The sequence below is a fragment of the Myotis daubentonii genome, chromosome 8 (genome assembly GCF_963259705.1).
Source record: "Myotis daubentonii chromosome 8, mMyoDau2.1, whole genome shotgun sequence".
Taxonomy (NCBI): Eukaryota; Metazoa; Chordata; class Mammalia; order Chiroptera; family Vespertilionidae; genus Myotis; species Myotis daubentonii.
In genome coordinates this window covers 65,935,254-65,958,903 of record NC_081847.1, presented here as the reverse complement: position 1 = coordinate 65,958,903, position 23,650 = coordinate 65,935,254, and the positions used below count along the sequence as shown (strand labels likewise).

Here is a 23,650-nt window from a genome sequence, read left to right as displayed (position 1 = left end):
CCCGCGCTTCAGCCCCGAGGGCGCGGTCTGCGCGGCCCAGCCTTCCGGCGCTGGCGAGCCGTTTCCTCCCGGTCCCCGCGGACTAGGGCGGGAGGGAGGGGCGGTGGACGACCGGCCTTTGCCGTTTCCTCCGAGAGCCCTCGTGCGGCCGCGCTCGTCCTCCGCCCGCGGGTTGGGCCGGCCTTCCGCTCGCCGCTGCCCGGGAGCGGGATCGGGTAAGCGCGGCCGCGCCGGGACCGGGGCGGGGTGCGGGGCCGGGCGCGCGGAGTGTGGGGCCCACAGGGAGCCCGGGGCGTTCCGAGGGAGGCCCAGCGCGGGGAAGTGCCGGGGCTGGAGCTGGAGCCGGGCGCCGGGACGTGCAGAGGGCGGAGGAAACGTAGAGTGGGGAGAGGTCGGAGGGCGACCCCGGGCAGGGTGGGGCACACCCGGGGAGTCCGGGGCTTGGGGAGCGGGGATCCGATGGGAGGCCCGGGTTCGGGGAGTGCTGGATAAGAACCTGCGGGGAGGTCCGCGATGGAGGAGGGAAAAGGGGAGAGGGAAGGGAAGGGGAGGAAAGGCGGCGGCAGCGCCAGGGGAAGGAACCGGATAAGGTCCTGGGCTGGGGAAAGGGGAGAGGGGAAGCTGTCTAGGGTGCTTGGTAAGGGGGAGGGATGCTGAGGGCGCAGGGCGGGATGGTGCGGGCGGGGTGTGGGGGTGGGGAGCGTGCTGGAGAGGGGACCCAGAGCATGGGGTGGGGGCAAGTCCTGTTTTTTAAGGTAGTGCTGAGGCGCGGTCCCCCACACCAGGCACCCCAAACTTCTGGTGTCTGGGCTTAACCGTCCTGCTCCCCATACAGATTCTCCAGCTCCTCCCTCTCCCCAGCTGGTCAGAAGCTACTCAGGTGGGTCCTTTTGGTGATGGGACCAGCCAGGTGTCCTGTGATGCCAATGAATTATTCCTTGCACTTGTGGACGAAAGGGGCCACTAATCTGACAAACTCAGGGAAGGCCTGCGTGGCGGTCTTGCAAACTCAGAGACCTAAAGTAACCGCAAAGGATGGTCTGAAATTAAACTTTAACTAAAAGCAGTTATGGTGGGTAGTTACATCCTAGGCCAGGATCTTCACTGACAAGGTCAACGTTTACCTTAACTGAGCCTATCTGTCTTGTGGCATCTATAATAACATGCCCTTGAAATGTCTGGGTAACTTGTAACTTCCCTTTTTCTGGATCCCTTGGGGCACCACCAAATGTGCTGGGTGCCAAGACAGATACCACAAATTCCTTTATTATCATGTTAATTGTTCCTGCACGCACCTAAGCATGTGTCTATCATTTTACGTTTTATCCAATCCCAGGGGTCCCCCCCCCCCCTTTGCTTTCTCTCGCCTCTCTAGTCTATCACCAGTGGATTTCATGTAACCCACCTACGTCCCTTTCCTTGGATTGCAATATATAAATGCGGATGTAACCCGCCAATCTCCGGAGCATTACCGCAATTCTTTGAGGTTCTGCTTCCCGGCATATGTTGACAGTTCGGTTCAAATAAACTCACAAAAATTCTTTACAGGTTTCAATGGTTTTTTTTTTGTGTTTTTTTGTTTTTTATGTGAACACACTCTTCACAACTCTTATGAAGTAGGTGCAATTATCCCCATGTAACAGATGAGGCAGTGGAGCCACAGAAATGTTAACTATCATAAGACACACATCTAGGAAGGGGAGAAGCTGAGATTCACCCTTGTGGCAGCTCCAAAGCTCTCCCACTGGACCAGGTCACCTGTCAAGCCCAGAGGGCTGAGGCCTCACAGCATCTTGACCCACCCCCAACCCCCAGAGTGGTCAGGAATGGCTTTGCCCCCCCCCCCCCACCTTTGTATGAGGTGCTAAGGACCACATTCCAGAACACTGGGGTGCCCAGAGGCTGGGGATCCAGGGCTGGCTTTCTCCTCTCTCCCCCCACCTCCTCATTGGGTGAGGCAATGTCAGTGTGCCCCTCAGTCTGTAGTCTTTCCTTTGGGGGAAGGCTGGCCTGGACTCCTTCCCCCAACCTCACCCCTCCCTGCAGGCTAAAGGAGGGTTTTCCTGCACCCACAGCCCACTCTCCTGACAGGAGTGCCCCTCACCAGCAGGCCAGTCCTTCGGGACCTGGTTTGTCCATCTGTACTCATTTCTTATCAACCTCAGTGACATTTGAACACATTCTCCTTACGAAACACGCCCACACTTCCAATGAACTGATCGCTGTAAACTACTGCAGCGTCAGAATCACTTCTCACCAGCATCCACAGGGATGTGAGGCCCGTCCGGTGGAACAGTGTCTCCACCCTGGGAGGAGCACAGAGCAGGTAGGAAAGACTGTCATGTGACCCAGGTGGGGCCTCTGTCCCAGCAACTCCCTCCCTCCTGAGGTCACCCCTGGCCAGTCCTTTCCCTGCCCACCCACGCATGTGCAGGTGAAGGTGGGCCCCAGGACGGGACAGTGTGGGATGTTTCTAGACGCCGTCCTTTGGCCTGCTTTCCCCATGTAACAGTGGTTTCATGAGAAAGCGGTTTCTGTGCTGTGCCCACAGTGCTGCACTTCCTGCACAGCCACACTCATTCCCTCTCTGGGACCACAAGGAGCTCAGAGTCGGCGGTGCTGTCAGGCTCCCAGCACAGCTGCTGCTGCCACTCTTGGCTGTGTCTCCTTGTGCGCCCATGTCAGTCACCATCGTTGTGCCTTGTGGGGTAAGGTCATGTGAGTACTGAGTAGTCACTACCAAGTTGCCTTTCACAGAGGTGGACCCACTGCCTGCCTCCCCCAGGCAGTGTGAGGCCCTTCTCTTGCCCTGGGCCTTTGGGCCATCTGATGAGATAGGGGCTCCGCCTGCTGGGTTTAAGTCATTCCCCCTGTCTCTAGTCTTGTCGATGCTGACTGGATGCTTCTCTTTCTTCTACTGAGCACCTGTCTCTTCTCTTACCTGTTTCTCCATCAGCATTTCCATTCCAATCAATATATATTTTGATTGATTTCAGAGAGGAAGGGAGAGGGAGAGAGAGATAGAAAGATTAATAATGATAGAGAATCATTGATCGGCTGCCTCCTGAACAACCCCTACTGGGGATGGAGCCTGCAACCTGGGCATGTGCTCTGACTGGGAATTGAACTGTGACCTCCTGGTTTATAGGTTGATGCTCAACCACTGAGCCACGCCGGCTGCGTTTGCTGATTTTTTTTTTAAAATATATTTTATTGACTTTTTACAGAGAGGAAGGGAGAGAGATAGAGAGTCAGAAACATCGATGAGAGAGAAACATCGATCAGCTGCCTCCTGCACTCCCCCCACTGGGGATGTGCCCACAACCCAGGTACATGCCCTTGACCGGAATTGAACCCGGGACCCTTCAGTCCGCAGGCCGACGCTCTATCCACTGAGCCAAACCGGCCTTGGCGCTGCTGATTTTTTTTTGGTTTTGGTTGACACACTGTTGACTCTGGAAATCAGATTCTCCCTTCGTAGCGTTTCTTATTAGTGCTGTTTGTTGTAGTTATTTGTTTAGTAACTTTTCTGAACTAATTCTTTAGTCTGTATTCCTTATTATATGTGGTCACTGAAGTCTCTGTTTAGTGGTCAGGTAATGATTGGTTAGGGATTTCCTTGATCACCGTGCCTGGAACCTGTAAGTCTCCGAGTCTTTGCCAAGGGGCTCTGTTTGCTGTTGGGGCACATCAGTCAGGTCATTACAATTCTGCCTTCACCTCCACTTTCTGCCTGTGCAGAGTCTCCCAATTAGCCAGGGGTGAGAATGCTCAGGGCCTTTGCAGGTATTTCCTGAACATATGCTCAGCTCAATATGAGTGGCCTTTTAGATTCCCCGAAATGTGTAGGAACTTTCCAAGTCTGTGTAGGCGTCTTATTCCCCAGCTTTTCCTTTTAGGTTTCTGTTAGTGTATTGTTTATCCCAGTGGTCGGCAAACTCATTAGTCAACAGAGCCAAATATCAACAGTACAACGATTGAAATTTCTTTTGAGAGCCAAATTTTTTTAACTTAAACTATATAGGTAGGTACATTGTTATTAACTTAATTAGGGTACTCCTAAGCTGGCCTTTGCTAAAAATGTCCTCAATCTGATTGAGGTACGTTCGCTGAGGTCGACCCCTTGCAACTCTCCCATCCACACTGTCTTGTATACTTGTTTCAGATAGACGAGTGTGGGTGGGAGAGTTGGAAGGGGTCGACCTCAGTGAAAGTACCTCAAACCAACGTACCTCCCCCGCGCTGCGTATCCCACGGCCTTCCTACGCCGTGTCTCCCGTTGCCCGACTGACACCCCCCGCTTCTTCTAACGCCACTTCTTCAAAATAGACTTGCCCAGGCCGAAAACTGACTTCTGCACATGGGCCACGAAGTTTCAATCACACTGTACGTGCGTGCCTGCACGTGGTATTTTGTGGAAGAGCCACACTCAAGGGGCCAAAGAGCTGCATGTGGCTCGCGAGCCACGGTTTGCCGACCACTGGTTTATCCCGATATTACCTACTGTCTCAGGCAGCCACAAAGTGCCTATAATTGTTTCCAGCAAATGCCCAATAGGGAAAAGCCTTTTTATGCTAAGTGACCTATGAGTCCAATTTCGGGCTGTCTACCAGTGGCATTTTCCAGTGAACAACCTGGTAGGTCAAATAATGAGAATTCTTTGGGAATGAGGCTTTGAAATAGCTCTAGCCCATTTTAGTCCCTCCATCTCTTTTTAAGGTTTTTAAGGCTGCTTTTAAGGCTGCTTCAGAGGGGGAGAGCAGGGGATGGGAATAAGGCAAGTTGACACATTATGGACATTACAGTGTTGCTGTTCTTTCTGAGATTCAACATTTTCTCTTGACTAAATCTGTGTTGCCCTAGATCAGCCGTGGGCAAACTACGGCCCGCGGGCCGGATCCGGCCCGTTTGAAATGAATAAAACTAAAAAAAAAAAGACCGTACCCTTTTATGAAATGATGTTTACTTTGAATTTATATTAGTTCACACAAACACTCCATCCATACTTTTGTTCCGGCCCTCCGGTCCAGTTTAAGAACCCATTGTGGCCCTCGAGTCAAAAAGTTTGCCCACCCCTGCCCTAGATGGTTGGGCTCAGTGGATAGAGCATAGGCCTGTGTACTAAAGGGTCCCAGGTTCAATTCCAGTCAAAGGCACATGTCCGGGTTGCAGGCTTAGTCCCCAGTAGGGGGCGTGCAGGAGGCAGCCGATCCAATTGATGTTTCTCATCATTGATGCTTCTATCTCTCCCTCTTCTTTCCTCTCTCTGAAATAAATAAAAATATACTTTAAAAAAAGATCCGTGTTGCTGCATGCCTTTGATTAATTTTCAGAGTTCTGAAAAAGTTACTTCTGACAATTTTTCTGTTGCTTTTATGAAAGAGAATTTTGAGAAGTCCTTATACCACCGGTTTTGCTGGTTATAATTCATGTATTTTGATGCTGTCTTTTGTATGTGTGTGTTTTTTTCTCAAACATGTGCATATTAAATAAAAATGTGTGCAAATTGGGGTTGCAGGAGGCCATGTGGAGCAGGCACCAAGTGAAGGGCTGTAGATTGACCGGAATGATGCCAGCCTCTGTGAGAAGGGCCTGCGGACTTACAGGGTATCAGCTCTATTGGGGGTCAGGAACTCTGCCCTACCATCCCTGCTGCTTTGTGTCTCCCAGGTGAAGGCTGCCAGGGGCTCAGCCGTGCTCACATGGATGGGACAGAGACCCGACAGCGGAGGCCGGAAGAGCTAGGGCTGCCACCCGCCCTCAGCACAGGAAGACTCCCTGCAGCCTCAGAAGATGGACCTCTGACTGTCCCTGAGAGCCAAAGGGTGACCTCTAAACTACTGGGGACTGAACTCAGCAAGGAGACTGCCCTATCCATTGGCTTCCAGGTGACAGTGCCCTTCATGTTTGCAGGCCTGGGACTGTCAGGGGCTGGCATACTTTTGAACTATTTCCAGGTAAGTGGGAACTAAATGGGGATGATGGTGTTGGGGGACTGCCTAATGTCATCCTAAAGAGGAGGCAGCTACATGTTGGGCCCAGCTTGAGGAACATAGGGTAGGGCCTCTTCCTCTGAAATACAACTTTCCTAACAAATTGGTAAAGGTTCTTTTAGTTACTGGTGACAGAGACTAACGTAACCCCTAGGTTAAGCAGGCTCTGGACCAGGAAGGAGAGGGCCCCATGGTGAACTATATGGGTTCCCCTTTGTGGCCAATAACTTCAGTTTAGAGACCTGTGGGACTGGGGGGTGCAAGGAGTGTGTATCCCCAGGGAGCACCAATCCACATTAATCAATGCCAGACTTATTGATGGCCTCAGCGGGTTGCCGCCTTGTAACTTAAATATGTGGATTAAAGGGGTTCAATGGAAAGTAATTTCATAGGATGATCTGACCATAAACTTCTAAGTGGGCCAGTCATGGTGAGCAGTCTTGCCCCAGGCCTATAACTTTTAGTAAAAGGTTTATCTTTGCCGTCAGTAAGCCCTGACCATTATTTCTCAGCATCTGATTGACACACCTTTGAAATAAACTGCAGCCAACTTCAAGAGAGCACTTACTCTGTTAGTCTTGTAATCCCATTTGCCACCTTGCTTTCTTCCACCTTCAGGTAATGTTCCTTCAGTTCCTACTTAAATTTTCCCCCAGATGATAAGAGAAAGTTTATTTAAAAAGTTACGGAGGTAGAAGAAGTGAGCCAACTGGGCTGTGTAGGCTCAGGAAACAAGTTACAGAAGCAAAAGAACGGCCCTTGGAGCTTAGGATAAAGAAAGGCAAAGGTAACACTCCTGGGAGGAAGACGGGGAGGGGGAGCAAAAGGGAAAGGGGAAGGGGAAGGCAGGGGCATGCTCCCAAGAGGAAGAGCGCCCCTTTCCCCCCTTAATTTTAAACGAAGAAAACATGCTGTGAAACTGTTATTCTCCAGAGCATGATGTCCGCTGTGGTTCTGAAAGCCTCTTCTTTACTTAATTGGTGAGAGAGGGATTCCTGCCCTAGTGTTATGGGGTTGACTGGACCCATGACCCCAGCACTGGACAGATGAGATCACTGAGTTGATCAGTCACAGTACTCACAGCCTGGGGGAGAAGGACACTGCCTACCACTCAGGGCCACATGGGTTGTGCTTGGGAGCCGAGCAAATTGCCAGGGGCTGTGGGAGGCAGGCCTGTGTAGTAACAATAAGGTGAGGTGCCCACTGGTTCTGTGGGAGGGGAGATTAGCCTGTTTGAATAATCTCATGGGCTGGCAGGAACTAAAACCCACTTCAGGGATAATTGGGAACTGTGCTGGTCCCCCTGATAAGAAGCATTGCTTAGCTAGGGGACCTTATCCGCTGGGGCAGAGAGGGGAGGGGAAGTTGCAGTGAGGCCATGGTTTCACCAGTTGTCAAGGCAGCAAATCATAATAATTTTAGGCTTGGCACCACTCAACCGTATGAAAGGCTGGCTGGGTTTCTTTTTCTCTTTGTTTCTACGATTCTGTTTATTTGTTTATTCATTTAATCATTCATTCACTCATTCATGCAACATGAGTATGTGTGCCATGGGCCAGCACTGAGCTGGACGACGCCAGGGTGGACACGACAGCCAGGCCCTGCTCTCATGGCCGTCAGAATCGAGTGGGGAGCCCTAGCTGTTTTGGCACAGTGGCTAGAGCATCAGCCTGTGGACCAAAGGGTCCCGGGTTCGATTCTGGACAAGGGCACATACCTTGGTTGCAGGCTCCTCCCAGCCCAGGTCCTGGTCAGGGCCTGTGCAGAAGGCAGCCAATCGGTGACAGACAGTAGATGCATAAGTCCATGTTAGGTGGCAGTAGGGGCTGTGATGAAAATAGAGCTGTGTGGTAGGCCTCAGGGGAGTCCGAGAAGGACTCTCTGAGGAGGAGATGCTGGAATGAGTCTTGAGTGACCTGAAGGAGCTGCTTGGAGAAACTTCATGAGAGTAAGCCGGGCAGGGGTGGGAGCAAGCGACTCAGTCCACTTTTACTTGTGGGTGGGTCTGCCAGCCAAAGAAGCAGAAAATAAAGAACCTTTCCTGTTATTGAAAATGTAATTGGCTTGATTTCTGAGGACCTAACAGGATGGGAAAGAATTCAGGCCATTTGGCTCAGAATCAGCCAAGGCTCAAGGTGACCCACAAAAGGAATAGGAGGCCGTTTGGAAGGTATACTCCTGGGAATTCCCAGTTCTCACTGAAGAATAAGAAGTGAAAGCTAGGAACGGCCATAGGCATCCCAAAGCCCTCTGCCTGCCCTCGGCACCTCCTAACTGTCCTGCAATGACACACGCCCTAAAAATCAAGGGGTGTTGGCATAGAGGAGTGGATCTGATGCCATGTTGTGCCCAGATTTCAAAGTTCCCAAGACCCCCAGGGAACCAGTCAGTCCGATGCAAAAGCAAAGAGTCATTTATTTCAAACCTAGGTTTGGCTCCCCTGCCACACTCACCGATGCAACGGTAAGCTCCAGTGGCCGAGAGAGAGAGGCCTGATGGGACAGGGGGTTTTAAAGGGGGGTGGAGTGAGGGCAGGAGAGGGGACTGTGGGCCCCGCCGATTGGCCAGGCGCGAGTCGGTACAGGATGTGGTCATAGTGATGGCGTGCACTTCCCTTGATTATTATTGGTTAGTCCAGAGAAATCCTGGGTGTGGCTAGCAGCGGCTTCTTCCCGTGAGGAAGCACATGGTTCTGTCCCAAAATGGAGGACCCAAGGCAAGATGGAGGGCGCACATGGCTCTGTCCCAAGATGGAGGACCCAAGGCAAGATGGAGGGCGCAGTCCTTGTCCGGCTCCTGCTGCTGCCGCTCGAACTCGCCACAAGGCAGGATGGCCCTCCCGCACAGCACCTGCAGCCGGCCTGCGGGCAGACCGGGACTCCAGCGCATCTGGGCAGCACAGGCCCAGCAAACGGGGTGCGGCAGGTGGAACAGCCCAGCTCTGGAGGAGCGGCATCCGCTCGGAGCAGGCCCGGCCCATGGGGCCGGTGCACTGCAGCATGGCGGCCTCCCCGAGCTAGGGCACGCGCCTCACTCCGCTGCCACCGCTGCTGCACCGGGCCTGGTCTGGGGGGCAGCGGGCGGGTGGCAGCCCGCACCGGGCTCCCGCCGTGGGCCGGGGAGCCAATGCCCCCCCCCCGCCCCCCATGGAGCCCGGCAGCCGGCCCACGCAGGCCCCGGTCCCCCGACCGGGCCCCAGCGTGGGCAAGCGGGGAGCCGACCACGGGGGAAGGGAGGAAAGAGCCAGGCAGTGAGGCCTTCCGCTCCCATGACCTCCCCCATGGTCGGTCGCCGCCGGGTCCCACCCCTCGGCCCACCGCCGGTCACCACGCAGCCTGCCCGGACACTGGGACCCGCTCCGGGGAGGCTAGGCCCTACGGCGGGCGCGGAGGGATTTCAGAGCCCAGCGGCCAGACTCCTCCCCCCGCACTGCCCGGAGAGGCAGGTGGTGCGCCTTTCAGCCACAGGCCTGGGGATCTGATTCACTGGTCTGCCCTGAGGTGGGGCTGCACATTTTAGGGGCTCCCCGGTCGTTCTGATGGCATTGTGGACGGAAAACCACTGATGCAGTCCCGCCCTCATGCTGGAGGCTGAGTGTCCCTGAGGCCCACAGGGCAGGGACTTGTTACAGGTCACCCAGAAACCCACCTGATGCTTGACCCAGATTCCACCGCTACCTGGTACAGCCCTGGAATCCAATTGAAGCTCTTTGGAGATTTTCCACTGTGCTACTGAACTATTTTTAAAATCACATTCTTGATTTTTTTTTTTTTATTATGACCCAATAAACTGTGTTGACATATTTTGTTCTCAAGTTTCAAGGAAAGTAATTTTTCCTCACATAATGACATCTTTTATTTATTTTTGGTGACAGTTGATGGTTCTAAAAGCAAATAATCACAATAGAATACACAGCAAATTATAAAATAAAGGTCACTGATAATTATGCCACTCAAACATAGCCACTTTGAGCACCTTGGTATATATCTTTCTGAACTTTTTACTGTTTGTATGTCTGTGTGTGAGTGTATTTATCTTAATTTCTCACTTGATTTTTAAAAAATGAGAAACAACTTTGTAATGATTTATAACTTGCTTAATCAGGAATCTCTATATGAAATTGTACAAGTGATTATCTATTTCCATATCTTCCGTCCTGATAAGAATGGTTCATGGTCTTGCTGTGTGTGTTGACATTGTATTATGATGTCTGAACACATTCAAAACCATAAAGAAATTGCAGGAGTTGCCAAAGTCAGGAGAAAGTGATTGCTGTTGGGGCCTCTCCAGCGGTATGCCTTGCGAGTGGTGTGGTCGGTGTTGCAGGCCACCTGAGAGGGGTTTTGTTTTAAACCGGTTAGCTCCCTTAAACCAGTTAGCTTCGGCACCTGTTTTCTCAGAAACACACCATTAATCTCAGCCTCCAACGGGTACAGGCGGAAGGGTCAGGGAGTGTTCAGCAGGGGAGGGCAGTGGGGGGCAGTCTGCACTGGGAGTCAAGAGCTAAGGGTCTTAGTCCTGCCTCTGATACTAACTAGGGTGAAGCTTTCAGGGCCTACGTAAGGCAGTACTTGCTGGTAAGCATCTGGAGATATTTTGGGAGTCTGGTGATTGATTTAACACGAAACGATTCCTTGTTAAAAGGCATCGGGAAACTGAAGATCTATCATTCTTGCATTCATTTGTTCATTCATTTGCTGGTCATTTAGTGCATGTGTGTTGTTGATTCTGCTCTATGCTCTCAGCATTTCTTGACTTTCCTTCAGAGAACTTTTCCCAGGTTATAATTACATTTTCCTTTTACGATTATCTACTACACCAGAAAGCTCAATTCATATCTATTCCACTGACAGATGCACCACATCTGTTAGACCGTTGGATCAGAGTCTGGCAAATATTAGGCCCTAAGTACTAATCTGTGTAGTAAATTAATGAATAGTTTCCTGTGCTGTGAAGATTGCAGTAGTGAGTCAGTCAGACTCCCTTCTCAAGAGGAGCACAGTCCAGGAAGGGACAGTAGATTCTTGAGCAGTTCATGCTTGCATTAAGTGGACTACCTTCAGACAGATTTTTAAAAAAGTACTTTGGGAATTCTGCGGAAGGATATGTTAGGCTGTGGCCGGGAAGCAAGCGAGGCCTCAGAGATAAGAAGGTGCCTCCACTGGCCATGAGACCAGGCAGGAACTTGTCCTGGGCCTCGTGTGGAGCTGCAGAAGGAGCCATGTGAGCGCAGGCATGGTCCATGGCAGGGTCTGCAGGGATTTTCTTCTGTGGCGTGCAGCTATGCAACAAACCGTACCAAACTTCTGTGGCTGTTGGAAGCTAGTCTTTCAGTTTGATCATGAGTCTGCAGGGCTTTGGGTAGGCCTCCGTGAGCATGGCTGGCTGTTCAATGCAGCCTCTGTAGGGGTGGCTTGCTAGGCACTCCAAAGTAGTTCACGTGACATGACAGTTGTAGCTGGCTGTCGACTGGAACCTCAGCTGGGGCTCTTGGCTGGAACCCCTCTATGTGGCCTCTCCATGTGATTGCTTGGGCTTCTGCATAGCATGGTGGCTGAGTTTCAAGCATGAACATCTCAAGAGATGGGAAGTAGAAGCTGTCACTTTCTCAAGATCTGGGCCCAGAACCAGACTGGCACAGTGTCTCTTCCACTGAGTTCCACTCCAGCAGTCACAGACTGAAGGGGAGGAGACAGAACTCTAACTCTCAATGGAAGGAATGCCAAAGACATTTAGAGCTTATTATGTTTGGCTCCTGAGAGGGGTTTAAAAATATCTGTTGAATGAATGAGTGAATGAATGGTGCGAGGAAAGATGCAGTGAGAGGAATATCTGGGCCTTGAAGGAAACAGTTATTGGAGATGTTTGGCTGGAATTGGCAAGGAGAGGTCATAGGATCTAGACTTGTGAGGACTGTGAACCTCAGGCTAAAGGGATGGGACTTGAGTGTGGGATAGACAGGGGAGCCAGTTAAGTGCCCAAGGGACTGTGGTTTAGGAAGAGGAGGTGAGGCCTACACCAGGGCCTGGTTTAGGTAAGGTCCTCAGTCCATAGGTGAGTGTGCACCTGACCCTCAGCTTTGGGCTTCTGCTGGCTATGGCCTTCATCCCTGCTCCAGCCTGGCACCTGTGAATGCACGGTGGACATGCCCAACAATAATAGAATTCCTGGAAGGCGGGTGGCAGCCCAGCCCTTTCTCCTGGACCGGGTTGGTCTTACCTTTGTAGCAGATGAGAATGTGGTCCTTTTGGAAGCACGTTTACAAATCTCCTGGGCCCTTGAAAGAACAGGGCTGTGATTCCTCTGAACACAGTTTCTTTGTGTGCCCATGACCCCCTGGACATCAAAGTCGTGGTGGCCACATGGGTAACTTGGGGACCTGCAGACCCTCAGGGGGCTGTAGACCTGGCCCGAGGAGTGGGTCCCTCATGCTGAGATTGTCTAGGCCCTTATCTGCCAAGAGTGGAGGCTGCCCAGGGCACACGTGCCAAGGGCGGCAGATCTCTGCATGGCCCTTGCCAAGGCCAGTCCTCACGTGGCTCTATCTCTGGGTCCAGCCAGAGCCAGCGTGGGCCAGAGGGCTGGATGCTGTCAAGGTCGTGCCGAGGGACAGTGAGCCTTCTTGTGGCAGGCTAGCCGAGGGAGGTCCCGGCTGACGTAGCAGCCACTCTGAAGAAAACCTTATCTGCAGAGATCAGATGGACAGCAGGAGCTGGCTTAGGCCCCAGTGAGGCTGAGTCACTCGGGCCTTTTCTCCTCACTTGTGTGCTCTGACTCTGGCTGAGGGGCACTAGGGGAACCTTCCACAGACGCAGGGTGCCTGGCCTTCCTACCTGTGCGGACTTCTTAGGAACCGTATCTCGCCGAGGGCGAGGAGAACAGAGGACAGAGGGCTTCCTGGGCCTGGACATCTTGCTCCTGGGACTGTGCTTGACAGCCTGACCATGGTGGTCACCCAGCTGAATCTGGAGTTCCGCTTTCAGGGCAAGAAGCTGCGAGGCTTCAGCTGTGAGCTCACCCGGTCCCCCCACGGGGTCTTCCCTGAGACCACCTTCACCATCACGTGCCAGGTTGTGGTCCCCCTTCTGCTCTCGGGTCTGGGCATGATGACTGCCGGCCTGGTGATGAACACCATCCAAGTGCGTACTGGGCATCTGAGGGGCAGCGTGGGGCCTGGGCTTGGGCGGACTGGGGTTCCCAGGCATCACAGATAGGACAGGTGTTGGGGATGCAGGGAGCCCCCGAGTGGGGCTGAGCCCTAAGCCAGGCCTTGAGGCTCAGCGGAGCTGGCAGATGGGTCCTCCAGTGCCTGAGATTTACAGCTTCTGAGCCCGCTCTGAAGGTCAGCCCACATGAGCCACATTAGCCCCGGGAGCTCAAACCATTTTCCTTCCAGGGAATGCAGACTCATTAGGCAGGGACTGCGGAGTTCGAATCCTGGCTCTGCCATTTGCTCAGTATCTGAGAGAACTCCTTAGTGTCCCCCACCTCAGTTTCCCCATCTGTAGATGGGACTAATAGATGCACCCACCTTGCAGGACTGTGAGGATGGGTGACCAAGTGCACCTTGTGTTGTGACCTGAGGGTGATGGGCACTACTCCCTCCAACCCCCAGAATCTTCCTGGGGCTCTTCCTTGGGAAGACAAGGGACAGAGGTCAGGCTGGGGGTCCAGGCCAGCCAGGGGCTATGGTGGTCTCCATTGGTAGCGGTTCACCTTTGTATATTTTGGGGGGGGGGGGATGGGACAAAAGGACTCATATCTGTTGGGTATGTGTCCAGGAGTGGAATTGGCAATGAAGGGTTCTAAAGGGCTGGGTGCCATGGTCATCTACGTGCAACAAAACTCACCCTGGCAGCAGGGTCAGAGACACCTGAGGGTGCGGCTCCAGGCCGCAGCGGGAAGCTGGGAAGCTGTGGTCCTGATTCACAAGTGAAGAATCATCACTTCTGATTGACTTCAGCCTCTCTAGTGCCTCAGCTAGATGTCTAAAGTGTTGCTGGTGAGGACAGTGGCAGAATGTAAGACAGCTACAAAGATTTGGATGGCAGGATGGCGGGGAACACGAGGGGTTAATTAAGTCCTGGCTGGCAGAGGAGGAAGGATGCTTAGAACTGGTGGGTGGCGCAGGGCATGGGGGGCTGGGTGAGGAGGGTTGAGTTGAGAATCCTGAGTTTGAGGGGCTTGTGGGATATCAAGGTTCCGTCAGCAGTTGGGTCAGCAGGTGTAACACGCAGAAGGCAGATCTGAGCCGGTGACGTTGCACATCACCAGCACAGACCTCAGGGCATCAGCCACGGTGCTCTGGCTGTAAGGAATGGAAACCTTAACTCAAAGTCACTAAATCATTTCTGATCCCTGTAAAGAAGTCTACAGATCAGGCAGCCCCGGCACTAGTTCACTCGCTGGATTATTAGTGTCGCCCAGTATCCAGGGTCCGACCTTTTTTCTTCTTTACCTTCCATGTCTGTTGACCTTGTCCCTGAATAGACCCCTCATGGTTGTGTGATGCCTCATGTGTCTAGACATGACGTCTCAAATCTCCGGGGCCACGATGTGTCCCAGCCCACACCCAAGCAGCCACTTGCAAGAAGGGGGGACGCCTGCATGAAGGGTCACGGTCTAGCCTTAACGTCCTCTGGGCCGTTTGTGTGGATGGAGGGTGGGGTGGCTCTGGAAGTTGGCTCCAGCCTTGGAAAGGAGAGGATGTGGACAGAACAGGGAACTGAAGACCAAGTGTGAAGGGAAGTCAGGATTATGTCAGGAGGCCTGCACCAGCAGGTCTCCCGAACTTGGTTTTCCTGTTGGCAGAAGCGGACTTTGCATGGGCTGGGGTGAATCTGGTGGGAAAGGATTAGTCAGGAGCCGGGTGTGCCACAGGGCAGTCAGGGGTCCAGTGGCAGCCTGATCTTCCCCTCGGCTTGGTTCAATCTGTCCTTGAACGGCGTTTCTCAGAGGCCAAATTGGAATCTTGAAAAAGATTGCCCCTGCGTTTTCTGGAGAAAGTGTGTTAGTTTGGTCAAATCAGCCCACAAGGCTGTCCAGGAACCTGAGGACTGTGCAGAGTTGAAAGCCTGCGCCCATCTTAAATCAAGGCTTATTAGACTTTGGTGAAATGTCTAACCTTGTAGCTTTCCTATATGGAAAAAGGAAATTTAAAAAAAAATTTTTTTTTGGGGGGGGGGGAATAAAATTCTTTAATTACGTTTTAAAAAATTAAAAGGTTGGGAGGAGGAAGAGCCTTCAGTGGAGGTCAAGGTGGAGAGAGTAGAGAGGTCAGCAGAGGACAGGGATGTGGTCCTAGGCGCCGGTGTGGAGAGCTCAGAGGTGAGCCTGTTACACAGGAGGAGTCTAGTACATATTTGGGCAGGTGGGGTGTGTGTGTGTGTGTGTGTGTGTGTGTGTGTGTGTGTGTAAGATGCCCTGGCCCAGTCCCTTCACCTCCAGGTTGCATTATAGATGACTCCCCAGGCCCCAGAAGTGAGTGGATCCACACAGCTTCATACAGCTCTTGTCTCAGGCAATGGGGGTCCCCAGGCCTCCTATCTCCTAGCTGACAAAGTAGGTGTTTTTTTTTTTCAGTTCTTGCATTCTAAAACCAGGAGGAGCTTTTAGTATAGGGGTCACAGATAACTGTGGGGGCCAGGGAGCTCAAACAAATCAGTAGAATCATTACAAATGATTGAGGAATAATCTAGTTGCATGTTAAGTAGGTTGGAATAGTTTCCACTCCACAAAGAATTGTTTTCTCTTCTAGTTTTCTTGAAACATGCATCCCTTTCGTTCTTTTATTTTTTTAAATTTTAAATTTTTTTAGCATCTACTCTTTGCCCTCTTCACCTTCACCCCTCCCCCCTCACACTCACCACACTGTTGTCCATATCCATGAGTTTCCTTTTTTATCCCCTCTCATTCTTCATGTTTTTATTTCCTTATGTTTGATAGAGACCGGTATGGACGCACCTCCTATCTCTTTAAACAAATCCCGAGCCTCGCCACATGATACTCCAGCGCAGTTTGCGCTTGGCCCTGGTGCCGGGAGCAGCCAGCAGGCCTGGGCCGCCTGGGAGTCCTTGTCCCAGATAAAGCAGTGCCACTCTCAGCTCCGCTCTCCCAGTTCATGTGGATCTCCCAGCTTTGAAATCGGTGACTCATTCCTGTTTCTACAAACACATTGTGCACACCTAACAAAGCGTGTCCCTGGGCTCAATCCAGCCTCCTCCCAATTTTCCCAGGTTCTGGGGACCAGAAAGAAAGGGACTCTTTTGAGGTCTCTACTGCTGTTCACTGAATAGTATTGAGAACATCTCACAGCTTCATCATTATTTTGTATTTAGTTTAAAGCCACTTATGTAACTGTCTAGGCCCTGGCTAATGTGGCTCAGTTGGTTGAGTGTTATTCCATGCACCCAGAGGTCACAGGTTCATTTCCCCGGTAAGGGCATGTGCCCAGGTAGTGGGTTCGATCCCCAGTAGGGGGAGTGCAAGAGGCAGCTGATTGATGTTTCTTTCTCTCTCTCTCTCTCTCTCTCTCTCTCTCTCTCTCTCTCTCTCTCTCCCTTCCCCTCTATCTAAAATCAATAAAAACATTTTTTTTTTAAAAAAAGGAAACGATTCAGTCTTACTCATTTGTTTTACAGCGAGTGAGGAGTAACTTGTGAAAAGCTCTCAAGAAATGTCCGAGCTATGCCATTATGTGTGTATGGATTGAGCTTCTTGTTCTGTCCCACCAGCACTGGCCCGTGTTTGTGGAGGTTAAAGACCTGTTGACATTGGTGCCACCCTTAGTGGGCCTGAAGGGGAACCTGGAGATGACACTGGCATCACGACTCTCCACAGCTGTAAGTGGACATCTGGGTGACCTACCCCTCGGGGAGGGACATGTCTGCACCACCAGGTCTCCCCGACGTAGCTTGTAGGTGGGTGGGTTGGACTCTCCAAAAAGAAGTGTTGAGTTTTGTTCTGTCACGATGCTCTACTTGGTCACTCTTCCCAGCCTGTCATCCTGTTTAGCCAAGCTGTACTGCTGTATGCCCAGGCCCAGCCCCTGTGTGCCCTGAGTTTCTCCTCTAACCCGATGTCAGGCAGGGCTCTGTGTCCCTGTGCCCAAGTCTGTGGGCTGCCTCTGCTCGGCCACCTGGACCCTGATCCCAGCTCCATGCACTCACACTGAAGCCATGATGAGCACCACAGGGCTGATGGAGGATGCCATAGAGGAGACAGGGTGTTAAGTGCTGGTGATGACCTCCAGGGGGGGTTTGTTCTGCAGAGGGCTTGTGACTGCCCCACAACCAGAGTTGCTTCCTGTGGGCTCTAACTGACAAGGCCCCTAGCTGTGCCCCTCTTCTCTCCTCTCCCGGGAGTTGAAATTCTTTTTCCTCTCTCTATGCCCATTGGATAGCCAACCCAGTATGTGAAAAAGGCCTGTGGCAAGAGGAAGTGTGGTGTGTTCAAGAAAATGAGAGAAGAGCGATGGCTTTAGGTGGAGTGCAAAGGGTGGGGCAGGGCTGCCTGGCGCAGGACTCAGGAAAGACAGGTGAGGGGTGTGGGCTGAACAACAGCCCTCAAAGATGTATGGACAGGGTTTTTGCGGTTGTGATTACGTTAAGGGCCTTGGATGGGAGAGCATCCTGGATTACCCCAGTGTCATCATAAGAGCACGGATGTAGGGGAGGCAGAGGGAAGTTTCAGACAGAAGAGAAGGCCTCTGAGAGAAGCAGAGACCAAGGAGAAGATGTTCTGCCACTTTGAAGATGGAGGAAGAGCCATGAGCCAAAACATGTTGCTCTACCGACTGGAAAAGGCAAAGGCACAGACTCCCCTCAAGCAAGGCTCTCCTGGCACCGTGATTTTAGCCCCATCAGACTCATTGAAGACCGCTGGCCACCTGACTTGTAAGAGAATATGTTCTGTGTCTTAAGCCCATGTCAGGTTTCCTGTTACAGCTCTAACAAAGTATTGCAAATTCAGTGGCTTGGAACAACAGAAGTTTACTCTCTTACAGTTGTATTTTAGACCTCCTTTTACTCTGTGTTTCCGAGAATGCTGCCTTCTTTAGAGCAGGCTACCTCTGGTGATTGGGGGGAGAGTCAAAATGTGTTGCCTAGAGGTATGTACCAGTAACTGGTCTTATGGATCTGGGGACTGTGTGTCCCTCTAATGGCCACTATAGACACTGCTCTACCTTTTCTTACCCCAAAACGCAGTCTTACTGCCTCCGGGTATCCTGCTGTTGGCACAAGTCAGCCAGGCAAGGGAAGATCCTGCAGCTGGTTGCTCCACCTGATTCCCTTGTTGCTATGAGCACCTGAGGTGGGTGTTCGTCTGTCTGTGGGAGAGCTGACTGAGGCCCCGGGACAGTTCTGTGATATGTCCCCAACGTCCATCATGCTAATGACAAAAAACAACTCTCCTTATTCTATTTTGCCCCTGGGAGTTCAGGAACTTAAAGAACTCAGTACAAAGGAGCTGAGAAAACCTATTTGCTTTGAAATCTTTTCTTATCTACGTATTGAATTTTGCTGGCAATTGCTATGATATTTGGACCTGACGACCATCTTTAAAGGAGAGTCATCTTTCTGAGCCTGTGTTTTAATACTAAGAGGAGAGGCACTTCCATGTGTTTCTGAAATGGGATGACTTGCAGAGATGAGGTTGGGAGGTTGGTGGTTCTTTGAGATGCCCACTGGCGTGGGAAGAAGGGAATTTCAGGAGAATGGGGCCAGAGAACTGGCAGAGGGCGCAGGCCAGCGTCACAGAGCCCTCCTCCCCTGTGGTGTGTGGAGGAACTTGGGAGTCAAGTGGCCCCGAAATTGTGGGTGACACGCATGCCTGTGTGTGCTTGTGTGCATGTATACATGGGTGTGCGTTTCCACACTTGGGTATGGGAGAGATGGTTTATGATACCATCTGATTCTCAAAGGCACCTGTGTCTTTACCTCTCCACTCCCCAGTCACTCTTTTGAAAACTGGTTAATAATTTGTTCTGACGTCAATGAAGTGGTATTTGCTGATTTCTCTCCTGAGGGACTGCCTTTTTTTCCAGGAAGGATTGACCTGGCTTTGGGCCTAAGTAGACTTACCCTTTGCCCTTTTCTCTCCACACTAGGCCAACACTGGACAAATTGATGACCCCCGGGAGCAACACCGAGTCATCAACAGTAACCTCGCCCTCATTCAGGTGACTCTCCCCTTTACCTGGTGGATGGGTCCCCTCCCCTCTTTGGAATCTGCAGCTAGGCTGGTAGGAAGAGTGAAGGCTCAGGGAGCCTTGTCTCTGCACTCTGGACTGAGCTCTGGGGATGGGAGCTACTCATCCATTCACCCCATGCTCACCAGACCACATTCTTGCAGTAGCTGGGGGCTTCTTGAAAGATTTGCCTGTACTTGTTCATTTCTTTTTCTCGTAGCCTAGGGTGCAAACTGCCCCCCAAAGTATCCCTGAAACAGCATAGCTAGATCTGGCCTCATCACCTTCCCTTCTCTCACTCACCTGTTCTGAAGTCCCCAACTCAGTCTGGTTTGATGATTGAAAACTCACTCTGGGAGTCAACCAGCTGGGGACCCTCAGGCAAGTCACTTCACCTCACCTGCAAGGTGGGCTGTTGTGAGCTGTGGGTCGTAGGAGAGGCATGGTGTCTAGCTTGCACATGATAATCAATCATGCCAGCTATGCCTAGTGAACAGTCTTACCATTTAATTAAGCTGGAAACTGCGTCACCTCAGCTTCTCTGCCCCTTATCCTTACATCCGGGTACTGAGCATCCTACCGCTGAGCTATGCAGGAATCCAGCCTTGCCCCTCCTTGCCTCGGCCTCTTGGTCCCCTTGCTGACTGCAAATGTCTTCACTGTTTTAACTGCTTCAGGCTTCTTGACCTTCCACTCACCTCTGCATGGTAACCTAAGTGACCTTTTCAAAAACCTAAAGCTGATCAGACCTCTCCTTCTCGCAGCCCTTCTGTTGGTTCCCCTTGTCCAAGTGTGGGCCTGGCCCAAAAAGCATTCACGGTCTGGTCCCACCTTCCCCACCAGCCACATGTCTTGCATATGCGGTTATGTCTTCGTGGAATGTCCTTTCTCCTTTTGTTCACTTGGCAATGAAGCCCTTTAAAGACTCTAGTTCAGCGGTTCTCAACCTGTGGGTCGTGATCCCTTTGGGGGTCGAACGACCCTTTCACAGGGGTCGCCTAAGACCATCGGAAAACACATATATAATTACATATTGTTTTTGTGATTAATCACTATGCTTTAATTATGTTCAATTTGTAACAATGAAAATACATCCTGCATATCAGATATTTACATTACGATTCATAACAGTAGTAAAATTACAGTTATGAAGTAGCAACGAAAATAATTTTATGGTTGGGGGTCACCACAACCCTAGGCCTGGCCGGCGATCAGGGCCAATCGGGGCCTTCTGAAGGAAGGCCCTGGCCAGCAGCCAGCAGCCGGCAGCCCCCAGCCAGGGAAGGAAGGCCTCAGCCAGCAGCCAGAAGGCCCCGATTGGCCCTGATCGCCGGCCAGGCCTAGGGACCCTACCCGTGCATGAATATCATGCATCAGGCCTCTAGTATAAATATAACCAAGAGTGATATTAAAAAATTTTAACAACTAGTAGGGCCTGGAAATACCCCAGTAAGATTGAAGGACAGCTATCGAGAGCTGGCCCAGCAGGGTCAGTGCAAACCTGCCTGACCTTGGCCCAGACCCACTTCACTGTACTGGTGCCCTGTGGATGCACCTGCAGTTGTGTGGAGGCTTCTACTTGATAGATTATCCTGCAATGAAAATGCTCTCTTTAGCACGAATTTCTTGAGAGAACTTCCCACAAGTTCACAAGGTATAAACAGTTTAAAGCTCCACATTTCCCCCCAAAAGATTACAAAATATTTGCTTTCTCAGTATTAAACTATAGCACAAGTATTAATATTTGAAGTATTGGTTTCTTCATAACCTCACCAGCATTGAAAGTATTCTAAACTACTTTTTGTATTTACTATATATATATATATATATATATATATATATATATATATGCCATAGACAATGTATGATAACAATTTTCTGTATTTTTAAGCATAAAACATATTATACTGTAGCCCTGGTTGATGTGACTCAGTGGTTAGAGCATTGGCCCATGCACCAGAGGCTCAAGGGTTCCATTCTCTCGTCAAAGGCATGTACCTACTTTGCAGGTTTGATCCCGGGCTCTGGTTGGGGTGTGTGCGGGAGGCAACGAATCGATGTGTCTCTCTCACATTGATGTTTCTCTCTCTCTCCTTCCCTCCCTTCTATTCTCTCAATATCAATGGAAAAAATATCCTCAGGTGAGGATTAACAGCAACAAAAAATCTTACACTGTACATGTAATTCTGTAATTTGTACTTTTCCCTTAATGACTTAATGAATGAAAATCTCTTACAATAGCAAGTGGTAAGCACTCAGTAAGTAGCAGCTCCAAATATCATTATCATTACGTGGTTCTTTGCACATAGGTACAATTGTTTCCCTGAAAATGCTTGATCATTAGGTACATGGGTAATGTACATCTAAATTTTCCTCCAAAATCCCTGTACCAATTTTACCACCATCAATGTATGAGACCATTTCCCTCCAGAAGTATTTTATATTATCAGCCTTTCAGATTTTAATTTTACCTAGTCTGATGGGTAAAAATAGTGTATCCTATCCATCCATAGATTCATGCATCCGTTTATTTGGTGAGCACAGATGGGGGCTGAGATTCAGCCTCTCTTCTCAAGCTGAGGATCCCAGCAGAGAATAAGACAGCGCTTATCTTTTAATAGAGGAGGACCGACAGCGGTTACAAATAAATAAGATGTCTTCAAGTTACGATTTCATTTAAAATTTTCCTGACAGCCAGGGAGGTTGATCAGAGAACACTGAGAGAATGAGAGAAGCAAGAGTTCAGAGGACCCTTCCTCACGTTTCTGATTTCTCCCCGACAGGTGCAGGCCACCGTCGTGGGGCTCCTGGCTGCTTTGGTTGCCCTGCTGCTGGGAGCTGCATCTAGGGGGGAGTTGGACTTTGCGAAGGTGGAGTTGCTGTGTGCCAGCAGCGTCATCACCGCCTTCCTCGCGGCCCTTGCCCTAGGTGAGCTGTGCCCCAACCCCAGCACCTTCCTCCTCCCGCCTGGCCCCCATGCCCCACTCCTAGTGCTTTCAGCTCCAAAACACTACTGGTGGGGCCTTGGGCATCCTGCCAGGTCATGGCCCACCTTGTGGGAAGTGGGCAGTGAGCCCCATCCTGGGAAGGGTGTGTGTGCCGGGGGAGCTGCTAACTCCGCTTCTTCCCTCTGCTTGTTTAAAGAACTGGCCGTGGCTCTGTAGACATTCGTCTATTCATCTATTCATTCCTTCTTTCCTTCATTCAGTCCTTAACCATTTCTCAGGCATGGCTAGGGTGTGGGCTTGTGCTGCTCTGCTGTCTGCAGTCAGGGGAGGAGCAAGGCTCAGTTTTTAGCTTTAATTTTATCTCTTTAGAGAGGTGTTTCCTGACTACCCCTCCCATGTACTGTTCTCCTCCCTCGCCCCTTCTCCACTGCCACCATGCTCGACTGTACCATGCCGTTTCCCTTTGGAACACGTGGGGAAATCTGAAAGGATCTTGTTTCTCTGTTCGTTTTCTGTCTCACCTTCCTGCTACAATGTCAGCTCCTCAGAGCAGGAGGCCTCCATCTCCTATTTTTCCATCTGCTGCTCCTATCACACCGCCTGCCACAAGACGCTTCCTACGTGTCTACAGAAGGCGGAAAGCCGGAGGCACTGGCAGACATAACCCTGACCTTGGAGCCCACAAATGTTAGTGGAGAACCAGTTGGCTGTGTAATCACCAAAGAATGTCACCCACTCATTGTTACTCAGTGTTTACTGAGAGCCTGCTGCTGGCCATGCACTGTTATGGTGCTGAGCATACACTCGAGAGTAAAATTCCCAGGGATCCTGTTTTGTGCTGTTTATATTCTAGTTCAGAGTGAGACATCAACATGGGAGCAGACAGGTAATTCCAATTAAGTGTCAATGCCTCTTCCTTCTCTGGTCGGCTCTCTAGAGGAGCCTTGTCCACAGTCACTCTTTGTTTTTAGTATCCTATTTATTTATTCAAATGCTTGTTCACTTCCTTGCATATGGTCTGTTCCTCAATCTGACAAGCATTTAAGGGTGAGTACAGAGCCCAGTGGTTACTGAAAACAGGCCCAGGCATATAACCAGCTCCCAAATATTTGCTGAATGGATGGACTTTATTCTGATTCTCTTGTGGATTGTATGTCTATGGGTATGTCGCAATGTGTGCAAACGCAACAAGGAACAAGTGATAACTTTATACATTGGATTTGTATTTACACTTCTGTCCAGCCATCTGACTGCCCACAAAACACCTTTGAGCTCAGCTCTCTCTCTGTAAGTTAATGCAGCGGGTTATTTGGTGATTTTTATTCCTACCAGGCAGCTGATGGATGGAACCGCTGCATTCCTGCACTAGGGCCCGTGATTGGGAGGGGAGGTAAGAGTGCAGACGCCTAGGAGCAAATTCACAAGTTGTGCTTCCCAGGTGGGATGTTTGCACCGGGTCACATGCCTATGCATGTGCATGGTGTGGGGCACAGTTACTCAGTCTGGTCGAAGGAAAGGCA

At 51.0% G+C, this 23,650-nt stretch overlaps 1 protein-coding gene across 6 annotated transcripts in view; it reads left to right on the top strand.

Moving 5' to 3' along the window:
• SLC41A3 (solute carrier family 41 member 3) overlaps positions 1-23,650 on the top strand; it is a 34,717-nt gene continuing 11,067 nt past the window's right edge. Inside the window, exons 1-5 of one of the 6 annotated variants that reach the window (XM_059706731.1) lie at positions 1-215; positions 5,671-5,957; positions 16,727-16,834; positions 19,102-19,173; positions 21,966-22,110. In XM_059706731.1, the coding sequence (XP_059562714.1) occupies positions 5,703-5,957; positions 16,727-16,834; positions 19,102-19,173; positions 21,966-22,110 (580 nt within the window). In that variant the 5' untranslated portion in view covers positions 1-215; positions 5,671-5,702. Of the gene's footprint in view, positions 216-5,670; positions 5,962-12,805; positions 13,133-15,533; positions 15,555-16,637; positions 16,835-19,101; positions 19,174-21,965; positions 22,111-23,650 lie in introns of those variants that run through there. The other 5 variants (XM_059706727.1, XM_059706730.1, XM_059706733.1 and 2 more) reach the window with 5 other exon arrangements.